General features: G+C 39.4%; 1 protein-coding gene across 2 annotated transcripts in view; it reads left to right on the top strand.

The window, feature by feature from the left end:
• Positions 1-11,264, top strand: part of nedd4a (NEDD4 E3 ubiquitin protein ligase a) — a 40,187-nt gene extending 28,923 nt beyond the window's left edge. For both annotated transcript variants that reach the window (XM_040011067.1, XM_040011066.1), the window contains 15 exons: positions 129-206; positions 2,236-2,290; positions 2,386-2,444; positions 2,518-2,583; positions 2,952-3,181; positions 4,167-4,288; positions 5,269-5,339; positions 5,440-5,535; positions 5,637-5,710; positions 5,799-5,859; positions 5,954-6,013; positions 6,109-6,216; positions 6,333-6,429; positions 6,581-6,653; positions 8,486-11,264. In XM_040011067.1, coding sequence (XP_039867001.1) covers positions 129-206; positions 2,236-2,290; positions 2,386-2,444; positions 2,518-2,583; positions 2,952-3,181; positions 4,167-4,288; positions 5,269-5,339; positions 5,440-5,535; positions 5,637-5,710; positions 5,799-5,859; positions 5,954-6,013; positions 6,109-6,216; positions 6,333-6,429; positions 6,581-6,653; positions 8,486-8,588 — 1,353 coding nt within the window. In that variant the 3' untranslated portion in view covers positions 8,589-11,264. The remainder of the gene's footprint in view (positions 1-128; positions 207-2,235; positions 2,291-2,385; positions 2,445-2,517; positions 2,584-2,951; positions 3,182-4,166; positions 4,289-5,268; positions 5,340-5,439; positions 5,536-5,636; positions 5,711-5,798; positions 5,860-5,953; positions 6,014-6,108; positions 6,217-6,332; positions 6,430-6,580; positions 6,654-8,485) is intronic.
• Positions 11,265-17,200: the final 5,936 nt, after the last annotated feature.

The following is a 17,200-nucleotide window of genomic DNA, read 5'->3' as shown; positions in this document are numbered from 1 at the left end:
TTTAGTTGACTTTTTTTCTAATCTGTGCCACAAAGAAAGTGAATTTCCAAGCTGTAACTCACCACCATCTCTTGTGTGAGGATTTCCTCTCTGACTGAAACACACCCTGCTTGTTTTTCCCTGAACAGGAAGATCCCAGGATAAGGATTCCTGTACAAATGAGGAGGAGATCCTCGCTTGATCCTTCCGATCTTGGCCCTCTGCCGGTAAGTTCAGTAACAAGATGCAACACAGGCATCAACTTTTGAGGATTACCTATCAGGGGAAAAAGCCTGATAGCCAAAACATTAAGACCACCATGCGTAGTAAAGTCCAGTCCACTTGCGCCACCAACGCATCTTTAAAACTTCAAAATAGGGGACTGAGACATTGGCAAAGGAAACTTTTAAAGTCCAGAGTTTTTCAAGTTTGCTGAGTCTCTCAGCATATCCCATAGTTTCCTTATCAGATTTGAGGTCAAGTCAACACTTTGTTCTGGAAATATTGAATGAAGAGGTCATATTTTGAAATTGTCATGTGACAGTTGCAGTTTTCCTGCTTAAACAGGCCACTGCAGGCTACATACACAGTGGGCTGTGTGGTCTAAAGAAATTCTTATTGAATTTTTTCTCAACATATGGCTATTTATAGGAAAAAGTATGTTGTGGAAAAAAATATAAATTCAGAATGGGATGTTTAATACAAGTAAAATTTAATTAAAAAAATTAAATGAGAAAAATAATCCCTAAAGACATAATAATATCAAAGGTAAAAGAATTTAAACACGTGACCATTTCACAATACTTCAATAGAAATGTACATGTGTTAATCACTTAAAGCATGTGACAAAATGTGTTACATTAGCCATGCAGTGCATAAAATCAGACTCTCATTTCATTTTTAAAATAAATGTTTTGTTTTCTGAAACGATGAAAGAGCAGATTTCTTTTTAACTACCCAGAGCGCCAATCTGCATGCATCAGCTGCGTGCTTCACATACCTCTCCCAGTTAATACAAAGGTGCAAGAGAAAATAAGTGATTCATCAAACGGCCCATCTTCTTTCATTGTTCCGTGGCTCATCTTCATCCCACTGTAGGCTTTTTATATCAGTGGACAACACAGTAAGCTGTGACGCACTTTCTTTCTCTCGCAGCCCAAATTGAGGTTTTCATCAATTTCTACTACATTCGCTCTTCTGTAGGATCAGATCGCATGGATCCACCTTCCTCCCCTTATGCACAGCAGTTAACTTTGTGCACACTTGACCCTTCACCATTTATCCTCTTAGACCACTGTTGTCAGCATCCGTCAGTTACCCGTCTATGAAAACATTTTGTGTCCAGCTCATTGGCTGCCCGTTTGCTTGCTGCCACTCCTTGGCATTTCCCAAATTTAACAAGATTATCAGTGTTATTTACTCCACCTGTCCACCTGCCAGTGTTTAAGGTTTTTTTTTCTCTTCAAGTTTTAACAAAAAGCACAGGTGGGACACTGCATCGCTACATTCTCAGAATATATTGTCCCAACTGTCCTTAACCATCTCAGTTGATATAAAGAGTTGACATAAAGGTGATTCTTTTCTTCCACTTTTGTAAAAAGGCATCTCCTTTAGGCCTTTAGCGAGAAAATCGTCCTCTTCTTTATAAAGATGTTACTCCACCCCTTGTTTAAGACCTGGTGGGTCAAGTTTATCCCAGGTCTTTGTTATAGTTTTAGGTAAGAAATATTTTTGCAAAAATGACTTTTTAACAATAACACAACCCTCTTTAATTGCTCCAAGGTACAGTACCATGACATCTACTGAAATTTCATAACCTGGCATCTTAGAGCTACACCTATATTCTCCTGAAATACTTGAATTTTACTTAATTTCCAAAATATGTGGGAGTTGTTATGACCACACTGTCTCCAGGATTGCTTGCTTTTAACATAAGGTGTAACAAAAATCAGATGTTTAGTCATTTCCTTGAGCTAGTTGATGTCTCCTCAGCTGTTTCTATGTTTATTTCGTTTCCCTGTTTTGTTTTAATGTAATTGGTATTATTGCGTTTCCGTTTCCTTGATATAATTTAGAGATAATTGTCCCGTTAATCTGTTTATGTGCTTCAAACTATCCATCACTGCATTTCCTTTTTGAGACTAATGGTGGTTTTACTGTTGTGGCTGAACACTGTATGTCGTGCCCTGATTGGTTTGCTGATGTGATATTTAATCTGCCTGATTAATATAGATTTGATATTTTCTTCATTTCTAGCCTGGCTGGGAGGAGAGGGTCCACAGTGATGGCAGGGTCTTCTACATAGATCACAGTGCGTATGATGTGTTTAAGTCGAAAACATCTTTGATTAGTACATTAATCTGTTTTCTTGTTAATATATGCTTTTTGATATATTTTATTTCATAGACACAAAGAACACACAATGGGAAGATCCCAGATTGCAGAACGCTGCTATAACTGGACCAGTGAGTATGACTTTGAAAGTTGTTGTTGCTGTTGCTGTTGCTGTTGCTGACCTCCATCCTTTGGTGATTACAGGCAGTGCCTTACTCTAGAGACTACAAACAGAAGTATGACTACTTCAAGAAGAAGCTGAAGAAACCGGTGAGCATCCTCAAAAGCTCTTACTGATTGTAGATATCGACCTGACACACTGTGATATTTTATACTTAGAAGTGTTTATTGAAGTGACACACATGTATGTTTCGGCACCCGGCTCCTCGACTTTCCAGTTGGTTGTCAGCACACACTTCCCTCTGCTCTCCAGCTTTACTGTTTATAACAGGCAGAAACCTCATTAGACAGATCCCCACCACCTACCTCTCCAGCCTCCTTGGCATTGCCCCCTTGACCACTTTTCCCCTGCAGCTGAGCCAGGGACCACACCTCCGCCGCACTGATTTTTAACCTAACTTCTTAAAGGTAACCGAAAACTCACCACTGTGCTTTTGTTTTGTTTTTTTTAAATGTAGGCGGACATCCCAAACCGCTTTGAGATGAAGCTGAAACGAAATGCAGTGCTGGAGGACTCATACCGACGCATCCTCTCGGTCAAGAGGCCAGACCTGTTGAAGGCACGACTGTGGGTGGAGTTTGATGGAGAAAAAGGACTGGACTACGGTGGCGTGGCCAGGGAGTGGTTCTTCCTAATGTCCAAAGAGATGTTCAACCCGTACTACGGGCTATTCGAGTATTCCGCCACGTGAGTCTTTATTTTTGTATTCACTTGTTGTTACTTGTAGTTTTCCCACTTCTGGAAATTTTTAAGCAATTATATGTTGCACGAGTGATGTGCATCCTCTACACTGACAGCTAAAATGTGGACAAAAAGATGTCAGTGCTTGTATTTACTTCAAATCCAATGCATTCAAGGGAAAAGGAGAGGAAGAGGCTAATTTTAAAGCGGTGGGGAGATGTACTACGAATTTTGAGCAATGCGTAAACCTGGGGTTTTATGCAAAAAGCAGCCACAGGCATGGGAGTCTTCAGCCACTCCCAGATACACAAAATGACACAGAGCACGTTCACACCAGGGAACAACAGAGAAACACAGGGAGAAAAAAAAATAGAGCTGACACACACACACAGAGGAATGAGGGAGAGGTGCTGCAGACATTTACACACAAAAGGCAATCAAAACTCTCTTTGGCTGTGAAAATGTGGGCTGAAAAAAGTTTCAAAATCTCCAACCCTGGTGATACGAAGCACATCAAATAACTGTGGTATATGTTACAGCAGCTCTCTAAGGGCATTTTCACAGCTGTAGATCATTTATCCTGGCTTGAATCAGCTGATGATTTTGCACAAGCTTTTCCCCGTGATTTGGCTTCTTTTCACGCAGAAAAATCCAGGTGAACCAAAATGTGTCACTACAAACCATGTGAGAATGTTCAGTCCGGCTATCTGGGCTAGGATCCACAAAAGTAGTAATTGTTCCTACTAACATTTGGTGCTGTGGCTTGTTGACCTGTGGGAAGATTGGTGGTTCAATGCCGTTTTCCACGACCTTTGGCAAGATACTGAACCTAAAGTTGTGAGAGTGTGAACATCAGGTTAAAAAATGCTATTGTATGAATGAATGACACTTGTAGACAGAAAGCTCTGAGTGTTCAAATTGAGTAGAAAAATACTATGCAAGTACTACTGCGTTTACTAAAGACACTTTCCTGATCTGCCTTATGTTTTAGGGACAACTACACACTGCAGATTAACCCCAACTCAGGTTTATGCAACGAGGACCACCTGACCTACTTCAAGTTCATCGGTCGCGTGGCAGGCATGGCTGTGTTTCACGGCAAACTCCTCGATGGTGAGTGTCACATGGCTGCTGAAAATGGTCAGATATTTTAAGAGTTCTTCATGTAGCAGCAGGAAGTATTTTTATCTGAAGAAAGTGAAAAAATTACCTCACTCTCTTTCTTTGTGTGTTGTTGTCTGCGCTTTATTGTTTGCATTTTGGTAACTTTTCTGGGTGTTTGTGCATGGTTCTGGGTAGGAGTCCCTCCATTTGAGGCTGCTGGCTTTCTCAAGTTGTTTTTACCTCCAGCTGTAAAAGGCTGATGGGGTATTGTCGTCACCATACTGGACAGGTGGTTGGCGTGGACACCCGTGGCCTTGAAAATCCCATGTCGCCTTGAAAATCCCATGTCGCCTTGTTCTCAAGATAACTTGAGATGGGATTTTCAAATTCGTCAGATAGGGACATCTACTAAAATCTCAGACGAGTTCAAATCTCGGTGACCACGATGTCGAGGTTTCTCAGATCTTCAAGGTCACGTCTCAACTTTTCTGAAAATCACCTAGGATTTTCACCAGGATTTTTTATACCGTAGGTTCATCTTCAGGTTGAGAGGTCAAACTGGTGCCACAAGTTTTTTATAATTTGAGAAAGCCAACAGAGGGGACACTCGAAACAGATGACACAGTGCACTCCAGAGTGGTCAGCTTTGCCAAAAAGCAAAGAATAAAAGAAAAAAGCTCTTTGTAACATATACATACTTGATTTTCAGCTCGGTGGTAGAGTCTGTCCTCACTGCTCTCCTGTGCTCTGTTTCACCCACATTAACTCTCACTAACAGTATGCGTAACAGAGAGAGTGAAAGTAACAAGAGGAAGAGGAGCAGGAAAACACACTTACAATCAGCTGACTATAGTTAGCACGTGTGTTTGGAAATGTAAATGGAAGAGGGAGGCATGTTTGGTTTGATGGGAGCTGCTCTTGTTGCACCTTTTTAAAAACGTCACCAGTAAATATCTTTGTAAGTGTTTGCGTATTTGTTTACTTCACAGCTTTCTTCATTCGGCCCTTCTACAAGATGATGCTGGGGAAGCCAATCACCCTCCAGGACATGGAGTCTGTTGTGAGTATGACTGTAGTAATTATTGCATTGGTGTGATTCGGGATTTTGGATGTGATGTAGATCATTTTCAATTAAATGTCTTCTTTTCTTTTCTTTTCAGGACGGTGAATATTTCAACTCCCTGAAGTGGATTTTGGAGCACGACCCAACAGACTTGGACATGAGGTTCACTATTGATGAAGAGCTGTTTGGACAGGTCTGCTGAACGTCCTTGTTTTTTGTCCCAACATTTAATTTGTGACGCGGCTTTGTGTCTCTCTGACTGATGTTTCATTTCTTACACCACCGCCTGTTCAGACTCACCAGCATGACCTGAAACCCGATGGCTCAGAGATTGTCGTCACCAATGAAAACAAGGATGAATACATCCAGTAAGAAAAATGCTTTTACTTTGTTTTGTTTTTCTCAGTGTGTGTGTAAATGCAGTTTGATGCTGACATGCCGTTTTGTGATTAACAGCCTGGTGATTCAGTGGAGGTTTGTGAACAGAATACAGAAGCAGATGACTGCCTTCAAGGAGGTAAACAGTGGTTTTGTTTTTTAAACTTGCTAAACACGGTACGGGTATTAAAGACACACAAAGGAATAAAAGTCTGGTATACTTTGTGTTTTAGGGCTTCTTTGAGTTGGTACCGCAAGATCTGATCAAGATCTTTGATGAGAATGAGCTCGAGGTGAGTTTTTAGCTGATCCAACTAGCAAAAAAAACCCAAAACTGTTTCTCAGAGATGGAAAATGTTCAGTGTATCTGCTTTGTTTTCCTCCACAGCTGCTCATGTGTGGTCTTGGAGATGTGGACGTGAACGACTGGAGAGCGAACACAAAGTATAAGAACGGCTACTGCTCCAACCACATGGTTATCCTGTGGTTTTGGAAGGTGAGACAAGTTTCCATACCTGTGGCTAATAATCTGCAGCTGGGGCAGGGACGTCTGTGCAGAAAAGCTTCAGTGATATGTATTTTTTTCATGCTTTTTGTTTTGTTTTATTACAGGCGGTGCTGCTGATGGATGCAGAAAAGCGAATCCGGCTCTTACAGTTTGTGACGGGAACATCCAGGGTCCCGATGAATGGCTTTGCTGAACTCTATGGTGAGATTAGAATTATTCCCTCTCTAAATGAACGGTTTTTGTTTTTTTTAACTATTTGCCCTTGGGTTGATTTCTTTGTTTCTTGCAAATTAATTCCACTTGAACTCATGTTTGTTGTTGTCATCTGATTTTTAATGGTTTTATTTACCAGGCTCTAATGGACCGCAGCTCTTCACCATCGAGCTTTGGGGAACACGTGAAAAACTTCCCAGGGCCCACACATGGTAAGCATTTCACTGTGCTTTGCTCTTTTTTTTTTTTTTTTATTTCCTCCTTCTTCTTCTGTTTTTTTCTCCCTTTTATATTGGACACAGTTGTTTTTAACAAAGGATCATTTCAGATTTTATTGAAGGTTTTTGCCAACTTTTAAAAAGGATAAAAGCACATTTGTTTCTTCCCCTGCTCTTCTTGCGTTGGATCTAGCAGTGAAGCTTGTAGTATTAGCACAGTTGAGTTTAGCCATTTCAGCTTTGTTATATTTTTACTGTTACCTTACAAGAATTATGTGATAGGTGGGAATCCCTAAAACAATTAATCATACTCCAGAAAAACACCTTCAATCCCCCCTGTAAAATTGGAAAGACACATGGAAAATCACACAAACAGCAGGGATCCACAAACCCAAAAAGACTGGATTTACTTAGATTTTCCCATGAGCCTCTCCCCAGGAAACTCATTCAACACAAATCCTGCACGAAGGCCCGGAGTTGTAACAGCACATATTCTAATAGTTGGTGTTCCTAACACATTACCTAGTCCATATAAGTATAGATATCAACATTATTTGGGTTTTTTCCCCCCCCACTGAGATCTGATGTGTTTTCAATAAACACTGTGCCGTACAGAACATTTATAGAAAATGGCATTTTATCCATTTATTTATTTATAAATAATAATAATAAATAAATCCTTTCTCATAGATTTATTTTCTGGCTTCTCTTTGCAGCCAGAGTCTCATCGCCCTACTGGCCTTTAGAAAGAGTGCCAGTTTAAAGCATTAGCGTCACTGTGCTTTGACCATGTTTTGTGTTGAAATTGAGCAGCTTGTTGAAAAGAGACTGGTATCAATCATCTATGTACCCACTGTAATGTGGCTGTTTAGTGAGGTGCTGTTATAAGCAAGCTTGTGTTGAAGTCAGACATGACACTCTAAGGCAGGGGTGTCAAACTCAAATACACAGTGGGCCAAAATTCAAAACTGGAACAAAGTCGCGGGCTAACATTAATATTTATTGAAATATATTTATTCCTCCAGATATAAGAATGAATCTTTTCTTATGGACTCAAAAAAGTTTTGCTGGAAAACTGAATATGCAACAAGCAAAGCTTAATACTAAACAATATATATATTAGCTGTATAATACCAGTAGGCCAGCTCTAATAGTAATTTGGTATGGCTTCGCGGGCCAAATGTAATTAGGCTGCGGGCCAAATTTGGCCTGCGGGCCAGAGTTTGACACCTATGCTCTAAGGTGTAGCCCATAGACCTGTTTGTCCACACATTTGGAACAACGCCTCCTGGTGACACTACAGAGCTACAACATGTAGATGACTGTCTGCGGAGATGTGTGCACATGTGTGAGCAGTGAGACTGTACCTGGGTTTCTGAAGAGCGGTGTACCCTGGATAACTGTCCTTTACTACTCTAATAATGACCACATTTTATAACTTCATGTTCTATTCAGCGTGACCAGAAACTATTGATTAAGGCTGCAAAGTCATCAGGAAAGTGCTAGAAGTCGCAGAGCAGGAGAGCTGAAGGCAGTTTTTTCATAAACTTCTGCACAACCAGAAATCTTCATGCAGTCAGACGAGTCTTAGAAAGAATGCAGGTTTAAGCACTGGCTTCACTTCCCAGACCAGAAACTTCATCCATGTTTTGTGCTGCTTTCAAACTGCCTACTGTAGCTCATAGTGCAGACTTGTGGAAGCCCACTAGTGGCGCATTACTGTCATTCTTAGTTTCACTGGCACGTCACAGTGTTTACTCTCCTGCGTGTTCCCTTTTTGCCACTGCTTAAATTTTAACTCTTGTCTGTTCTTTTGCTTCTTAAAGCTTTAATCGGCTGGACCTTCCTCCGTACGAGTCCTTTGAGGAACTGAGGGAGAAGCTTAACATCGCTATAGAGAATGCACAAGGCTTCGACGGGGTGGATTAGTGCATACGTGGGAAATGAGCTGAACTGACATTGCTGTCATTGGAGTAAAGCAAAGCTGCGTGATGCCCCTGGGAAAAAATACAAAAACAACAACAACAAAAAAGCTGTGTATCAGACTCAGGTTTTAACCTGCCGGCTGTGAAGATGGAGAGCAACAAGACTCACATGAGTCCTCTGTCGGGGCCCAGCTGAAGAAAAGACATGAAATCTGGAGTGATGGAGGTGTTTTTACGTCACCCTGCGTGTTGTAAAGTTTACAAATCAGGTTATCCTAGTATTTAATTCTCTGATGCAAGTCGCTCAAAGGTGTATTCACTCTTATTTGTTCTGCGAAAATGCTCATATATTTAAATAACTTGATTCTGTGAAGCGATAAGAGTATCTGAATGTGAATAACAGCTGTACAGTTTATGATAAAAACCTACCTTTTAAAAATGGACGTTTGATTTAGTTTTACTCACTTTTTGCCCAGCCACATGCATAAAGACAGATGTGTACACACATCCTTTCAGTCAGATTGTCCTCTCTTAATAACATCAGTGTTTGAAACTGTAAATACATAAACAAGTCTTTCCACTGCATCTTTAGACATGAATGGATGTAACCACTCTTTTTTTGTTTTGGGGTTTTTTGGGGGGGTTTTGTTAATGAAACCACTGTTTGCACCTCAGGTTATTTAATTTGGCCATTTAAAAAAGGGTAGTTGTACCAAATGTGAAACTGAGGAACTGATCAGAGATGGCAGGGGAAGAGCAGGATTATGTGATGGACCCATTTGTGGAATCAAAAGCTGCAAGAAAATCTGCATCAGAAGAAAGGTGAAAGTTCAGAGGAAAAAAAATCCTGGCCGAGTTCTAGAAACAAGAAAGCTCATCTGTTTGTACATTACACACTGCCTTAGTTATTAATAATAGTAGTAGGTGTTTAATGTTAGTAAGTCATTTCCACTTCATCAGGCCCCATTTTCTCTATAAAAACATGTGAATGAATAGTCTGAATTACGCCTGAGGTGCACACAAAACTCACTGCGCATTCTTTCTTTGTAGTAAACCGGAGTTCACGGCTTTTGTGCGTGCTTGTTTATACAGTCGTGTTCAGCTCATTTTGGGTCTTATGTTGTCACTTTATTACATGCAGGTCCTTCATGCTCGGTGTAAAAACTATTGCACTCTAGCAAAGGCAAGAATTTAATGCTTTAAAAAAAAGCCATGCTCGCCACTTAATTTGTCTCCATTGCTGTTAAACACTAATTGGGTGTTTCTGTTCAACAGTTTAAAATGTCCTTAAACAACAAAAAAGATTAAACTTTTTTTTTCATTTAGTTTCTTTTTATTTATTTATTTTTTACTTTTTTTCCATTCCAGTTTTTTTTGAAGCACTGATGCAGTGTCCCAAATATATATATGTATAGACCTCAGAAGCATTTCTAGCAGAAAATGTGCAGGTTACGTAGGAATGTGAGCGACTGCCGTCAGTCAGTTTGGTGAATCATTGTGGTCGTGATGTGTAAAAACCAGGACCAGTAACAGACTAAATACGCTCTTGTCTGTGTGCAGATTTGGAGAAGTGACTGTCTGCAGTGTTGGACTGTGCTGATGTACTATGCAAATGTGACTGCATTTGTTTAAACTGCCACTCGGGAGTTGCTCGATGTTGTCGAACAGGTCTCGATGCATCTCTACAGTCAGTAGCTGTTCTTCTTCGTTCGATAGCTCCTCGCGCTCAAGTTCAACACTGACTGTTTATAAAGCAGAAGAATAAATAAATGTACATTAACGTTAGAGCTCCTTAGCTTTGCATAAACGTTAGCCTACAGACTGACTTATACAGTTTTAATACGGCGTGTTAGATTTTATGCTTTGATTTTTGTCAGTGAATGACATTTTATTGTCTTCTACTCATCAAGGGTGTCTAATTGCAGCAAAGTGCTCTATTTTTAAGAGTGCAATTTACAAAAACATATATATATATTGTTGGTTGTTAAAATGTGTACAGATTGTTCTTTTCAAAATTAATTACTTGTAGTACCTTTTGTATGCAGTTACTTTGTGAGAAAGTAACTGTGCTTAAGCCGTACTTTGAACTTTTTCTGAACGGTAAGACACGTGTTTACATAACTGCCGTGTTTACAGGTCGGTGATGAAAGGAAAGAAAGTTGTGGGCTGGTTTTTGTCTCTGACGACAGTTTTATATACCTATTCTTTTATAAAGTGAAGCACTTTGTTAATATTGATGAGTCTTACTTCTGAAATCTTTGCCAATCTGTCGCCTGCATAAATCTCTCTTTAAAATCATGATCCGATGCTTTAAGCGCACATCTCTTCAGATGTTTACATGTGAGCATTGCTGAGAGCATTTTTTTTGCAGAGAAAAGCACATTCTCTCCTTTCAATGGTATTTAAATACCAATGCCTTTTATTTGTCATGTGTCATCGAATTCGCTGGTCTATGAAATGAATAGACATCCTGTTGCCTACTGAAGACTAATTAATACGTACTTCATTTCGGATATATCAAACTTTGTTATTGTAACACCTGTAAGTGCATTAAATCATCGATGGTGTATGTAAAACATTTTAAAGGGCAGAACAAACTGTAGCTGTTAAATCCCAATGTGATGGCCTATAACACAGAATATAAATGTATTGGAAAAATAAAGACATGTAAAAACACTTATCCAGTCTCTTCTTCTTCTTCCTTTTTATTATTACCTTATTTTGCTGTCCTTCTGATAGGGAGCCAGTAAGTTTTGAAAGATTCTTGAGATTCAAAATCAGACAAGTTTTAGTAGCAACTATTTTTTTTTTTTTTTTTAAGAGTACCAAGTTTGTGGACCTCCACCTCTACAGATCCACAAAAGTGGCCAGGTCACACTAAATGCAAACTTAAGTATCCAAGTTTATTACCCTTTGAAAGTTGTTTTTTCCCCTCATGTTATATCTGTTAGAGGATTGATATATATTTAGAATAGGCTCACAAAGTATTTTGTTAAGTCTAATGCTACATTATGCATAACACAAGCATTTTGAAAGAAGTCAGCTTAGTTCAGTTAGCTTCAAAAGTTTGTAACCATGAAAAAGAGGATCAGAGGGAGCATCTAACTTTGACCTTGGCATGGCTCATACAAAAGGAATTCCCTTTTGTAAAGCATTATAATCATTTAAGTGAGGCTCAAACAGTGATTGGTACAAAATAAGTGATACTTCACGTGGAAGAAAATGCTAGAGAAGTGAAGTTGAGTAAGGTAAGTGGTCCTAACATTGATCCCTGTGGGGCCCCACATTTGACAGCTACTAAGTGCTATCCCCTGACACCATGTTCTGCCTAAAAGAAGTCTAGAATATAAATTCAGTTCAATTTAATTTATATAGCGCCATATCACAACAACAGGTGCTTTATATTGTAAGGTAAAGACCCTATAATAATAATACAAAGAAAACAGAGAAGACCCCCAAAAGTCATATGACCCCCCTTTGAGTAAGTACTTTGGCGACAGTGGGAAGGAAAAAATCCCTTTTAACAGGAAGAAACCTCCAGAAGAACCAGGCTCAGACAGGGGAAGCTATCTGCCCCAACTGGTTGGGGGGTGAGGGAAGGAAGACAGGACAAAGACATGCTGTGGGAGAGAGCCAGAGCTTAATAGTAACTAATGATTAAATGCAGAGTGGTGTATAAACACATAGTGATTAAATGCTTTCAATAAGTCATGGAAAATTCCTGTCTCACATTCACTGTTATCAATAACATGATTGATTTATTTCAGAGATGAAGAGGTTACATACAAGTGGTTCTTTGTAGCAGTGTAAATATGTCTAAATTGGAAGTTACTGATTAATGTTAACTACAGGCCTTACAACAGAATGACAGTCCAGCCTCTTTATTGCCTTTTCTTCACAGCAGGGGATTAGTGTGTCATATTTACAGTGCAGATTGGTTGGCAAACTGAAGAAAAAAATCTAACTATGATGATAACTAAGGCCATATGTAACATGTCTGAAATGGAACAGCCTGGGCTTGAAACCACCCAGGGCCCTATACTGCACGTCTTCCCCTGACAACCGTGCTACATTTAAAGTCACTTAAATTACCTTTCTTCCACATTCTGATCCTCAGATTAAACTTCAGCAGCTTTGGCATTTATTGTGTTTTTCACTAATAGAGTAATTTTTGCTTTGCTTTTTTAAAATTTTTATCATGTCACTTGTTTGTGTGAGTTTTACTGTTTAGTAGTTGGGTTCTTAACTGAAGAGGATGCTGGGTTAAATGTGCTCTGTAAATAAAAGTAACTTGACTATTGTGTGGAAATAAAAATCGCTTGTCTAAATCTGATCTAACCCTGTGATCCAGCATGTTCTTACATGCCTGTGGTTGTAGTACTGACTTGTTCCAGCTGGGGGAGATGAAACACAATCAGATTTCCTGAACATAGCAGTTGGGGCATCACCAAACTGCTATGTTTTTATTAATATTATTTTATTTAACAGATTAATTGTAAGGAACAAGTGCAGAAAAACACTGACAGTTGAAAAAAGTAGTCAGATGTCTGCACATGTGGATACAACCAAAGCATGTTGGCAAAATCACATGGTACTGTTTAAATGTGTGTCCTATAATAGGAAACAAGAGAGCAGTAACATCCATATTTTAAAGTGAACACAAATTGTAGTTAGTCAGTGGTATACCTGCAAGTCTGGTCTCATTTTAACCCAGACTTTTGTAAGAGATACTTTTAACATCTTAAATCTGCTTTAAGCATAGAGAGCTCAGTGAGCTTTTAAGTGCATATGAAGTGTTTAATTCATCACTTTTCTTCTGGCTGATCTGAGGTTATGTTACAAAATATGAAAAACTACATTTATGAACAAATTGGTGTTGTTTCAGCTCACACCGGCTGTTGTTTTTTTCTCTCTCTCTCTTTGAGTTCTGCTTCTTCATTTCCAGCTGTGATTCATTTTAAGCTACATTTCACTGTATAACAGCCCTATTATTGTTGGGGGGAGGGCTCATTTCATGTGAACTGTTTCTGGTGAACACGAGTAGCATGTGGAGAGGACTCATCTACATCTCTCTTGCTGGAGCCTTTTGTGTGATTCAGCTGAAGAGCCAAAGTCCTAATTTCTCCACAACCCCCCATCAGGGCAGTAAAAAAAAAGAAAGGCCTCACCCTCCACGGAGGTCAGTGGAAAGGTTACACACGATTCAGGCCGGCCTTTTGGACACTTCAGGGGTCAGTGGGGATGGGCATGGGTGGTAGCAGATAAAGCCCTCAGCCAATGATGGTAGGTTTTGGGGAAAGCTGGCTCCCCTTCACCCACACCCTTACCAACATTCATAACCCAGTAATGACTTTTACTGCATTGATCTGGCCGCAGAGCTTAAACATCACTCCACCCACCAAACTGCAGCATATTGGCAGGTGCTGAAACTAAATTCTTTATTGATCCTCACTGACCATGAATGAGGTCAGACCCTCACTTTCCCATGTTATATAAGAGACGTGCCCACCACTTAAACTGAGGATGTGGCCAGTTATTGGATTATGGTACAAGTACAGCAATGGGAAACCTCACCAGTCATGTATGTGTATGTAAACTTAGAGTAACAACCTGTAATAACCTTTCTATGAAAATATATGGAACAAAAACATCTAATTGTGTCACACACACAATACTGCCATTATAAATATTACACAGGAGCTATGCCAAACCCTGTACGCTGAAGAAACGTGATCATGCATCGTTAAAATTGTGTTGCTGTGGTTGTGGAGAATGCTGTGGTCCTCTTGTTAAGCAGTTTTGGGTGGATATCACTGAGCAACTGATATGGATCAATATGGATCAAATCTTGTTCAGAAATATGATAGTAGGGTTGGGTTTTTTTGTAGTTTTGCCTCTGTGCACTGCAGTGGATTTCAAATCAATCCACCAATCAATATGTGATTGAATTGCAAACTTTCAGCTTTATTTAAAGGGGATGAACTTAAGTATTGCATTAACTCTTCAGGGAAGACAGTGTTTCCTCGATATTTCAAAGAACAATAAGCAGGTTTTTACTGTAGTTTTAAATATGAGGTGCAAACAGATGCTGACAAGATGCTAAATTCACAACATCTAAAGGAGTGAAGAACAAAACAAGGAGTTTGATGTATAAAAAGACTTAAATCAACAATAAAAATGTATGAATGTGAATTCAGAGGGTTTGCAGCAAGGTGCAAACCCCTGGATGAACCCAAGGACAAGAAGGCCAGGTTAGACTTTGCTAGAAAAAGGGTTCTTTCCCCTTTTTTTCCAAATTCTTTGGACAAATGAAAGCAGGATAAATGATTAAAGGTTAAACATTACACCAGAATAAATGGAAGAAAAAAGTATGGAGAGGCAAAGGAACAGCTCATGTTCATGTTATGGCATGGCTGACAGTTGAACTGGGTCACTGGGGTTTATACATTATGTGACTGGTGACAGAAGTACCAGGACTTGTGAGGTGTGCAGGGCCATACTCTCTTGCCTAGAAGGAAATGAGCAAAGAAAGGAGGCAAAGATATGGGATATTCTTCAAAGGCCAAATTAGTCACCTGATCTCAACCCAAGAGAGCATGCTTTAAGTTGTTAAATACAAGACTGAAGGTAGAGACCCACAGATTGGTTCTTTCTTGGTCTCTTACTGTAGTCAGTGTCTCCTTCTCAATAAAAAATCCTGATGTACTGATAAACCCAACCAGTTACAGAGGAGTTCTGTTTTCGTTTTTCCCCTTCTTCCTTTTCAGTTTTCAGATCACAGCTGGCCTGTGGCCCTGCTGCTTTATAGAGATTCACAAAGGGAGGAAGGGAAGGAGCATGTGGAGGTGGGGGGTTTGATCTCTCCCCACAATAAGTGATGGACATCGGATCAATATGGACATTGACACAGCAGCTGTCCTGCTCCTATCGGTGCTTTGTCATAGTTGCAGAGCTCAGGTTTAAAGGACAAACTCATTTCCATTAACATTATTTTTTCAGTCTGAAAAGTCTGGCCTCTGATACTGAGGGATCTGTTACCATCAATATGACTGGAGTTTGTTGATAAGGGTGGAGCGAGTGATGTTGGTGTTGCTCTGCTGGGCAGTATCATGGGTGCTGGGCTGATACTACACAGAAAATGACTGTGAATCATCTGCCCATGACGTTATTGATACAAATCGTGCAGTATTAATGGGCCAAAGAAGACAATTCAGCTTTTATTAGAGCAGAGCAACAATATGTGCAAATTCAGCTTGAAGATTAATCACTGACTTTGAAAACTTATCAAATAAGACATCAGTATTTTAGTTATGTGTACTCATTCGTCCTGGAGCTTCTGCACCTCCACTAACAGCTTTCCACAGCAGATGAAGGCTTCTCAGTTATCATGTTACTGTGTTTTACTAAATAATCTATAAAACACATTAAACACTATTTATGGTCACCAGCTGATCTCTCTCTAAACTATAATGCTGCAAATGGTTGATGTTGTGTGTACGGAGGAGGCTAGTCAGACAATAAAGAGTTATTTAATGCTTTTTTATTTTATTTTTTTAAGTAGTTGTACCTTATCATTTACATTACGGTGCCATAGAAGTGTTAAACAGATAATCCTAGCTTCAGACACAAAGTCAGCTAAGTTTCTATCTGCCATCATCACTGCACTAAAACATTTCTCTGTTTCTAACAGGCATCTGTTTGAATACAGATATTTACACATCACAATAAGGACATTACAGCAGAAAACTTTACCTGTCATCATGCTTTGTTTTTGAAAATCTGCCACATGCAAAAGCATGTTTTTTGTTTTTCCTTCAAGAACTGAACTTTGACCTCACAGAATTATATTATCCCAGTAGAGCACATTGCTCTCAGTTTGCGGGCTTTACTGGGGGTTCCAGATTGTCTAAAAGTAGAACGGGAGACAGTGGCTGTAGCGTTCAGTCCCTCTCCTGTGAAACCAGCTCCCAGTTTGGATTTGGGAGACAGACAGCCTCTCTACTTTTAATATTAGAAATACAGAGTCAGGTGACTCTGAACCCTATGTTAGTGTTTTTGTGTTATTTTTAAAACCTTTTTTATATTCTTTTCTGTCCATTTTCATGGCAACTTTCATGGCCCAACTTAATTTGGGCTTGCCTGAGACACAGCCGACCGGGAACCACATCTTTTGCCACACTCTGTGTTGGATCCCTTCCATTGTTTTTAGCTGGCAGCGCTCATGTTTTGACCATGATTCCTTTTGATCACTCAGGTGCAACAGCTTGTCAAAGTTGGCAAACACTATAACTCAGGGATATCATATTAATTTTACATTGTGAACCACATTAAGCTCACTTTGATCTTGTGTGAACAGGACCAGTGAAACTTTCTGAACTTTCTGAAACTTTCTAATAGAGTTTAATCACACATTTAATCTCTGAGATATTTCAATATATAAAGTACAATTTTAACAGTAGAGCTTGTTTTTTCTACACGGTCAAACAGATACTGCTTAAGCCCTAAATTATAAGAAATAACTATGTAAATTTACTGAAAATGTTCTGGTAGCACATTGCACAGACTGTCCCGCAATAATAAAACTGAAAATTTGTTCTTCTTTAATTGAATTTTTCT

The sequence above is a fragment of the Simochromis diagramma genome, unplaced genomic scaffold (assembly GCF_900408965.1).
Source record: "Simochromis diagramma unplaced genomic scaffold, fSimDia1.1 OVJJ01000603.1, whole genome shotgun sequence".
NCBI classification, from domain to species: domain Eukaryota; kingdom Metazoa; phylum Chordata; class Actinopteri; order Cichliformes; family Cichlidae; genus Simochromis; species Simochromis diagramma.
Note: the sequence above shows the minus strand (reverse complement) of the source record. Positions and strands in the feature narration are given on the sequence as shown.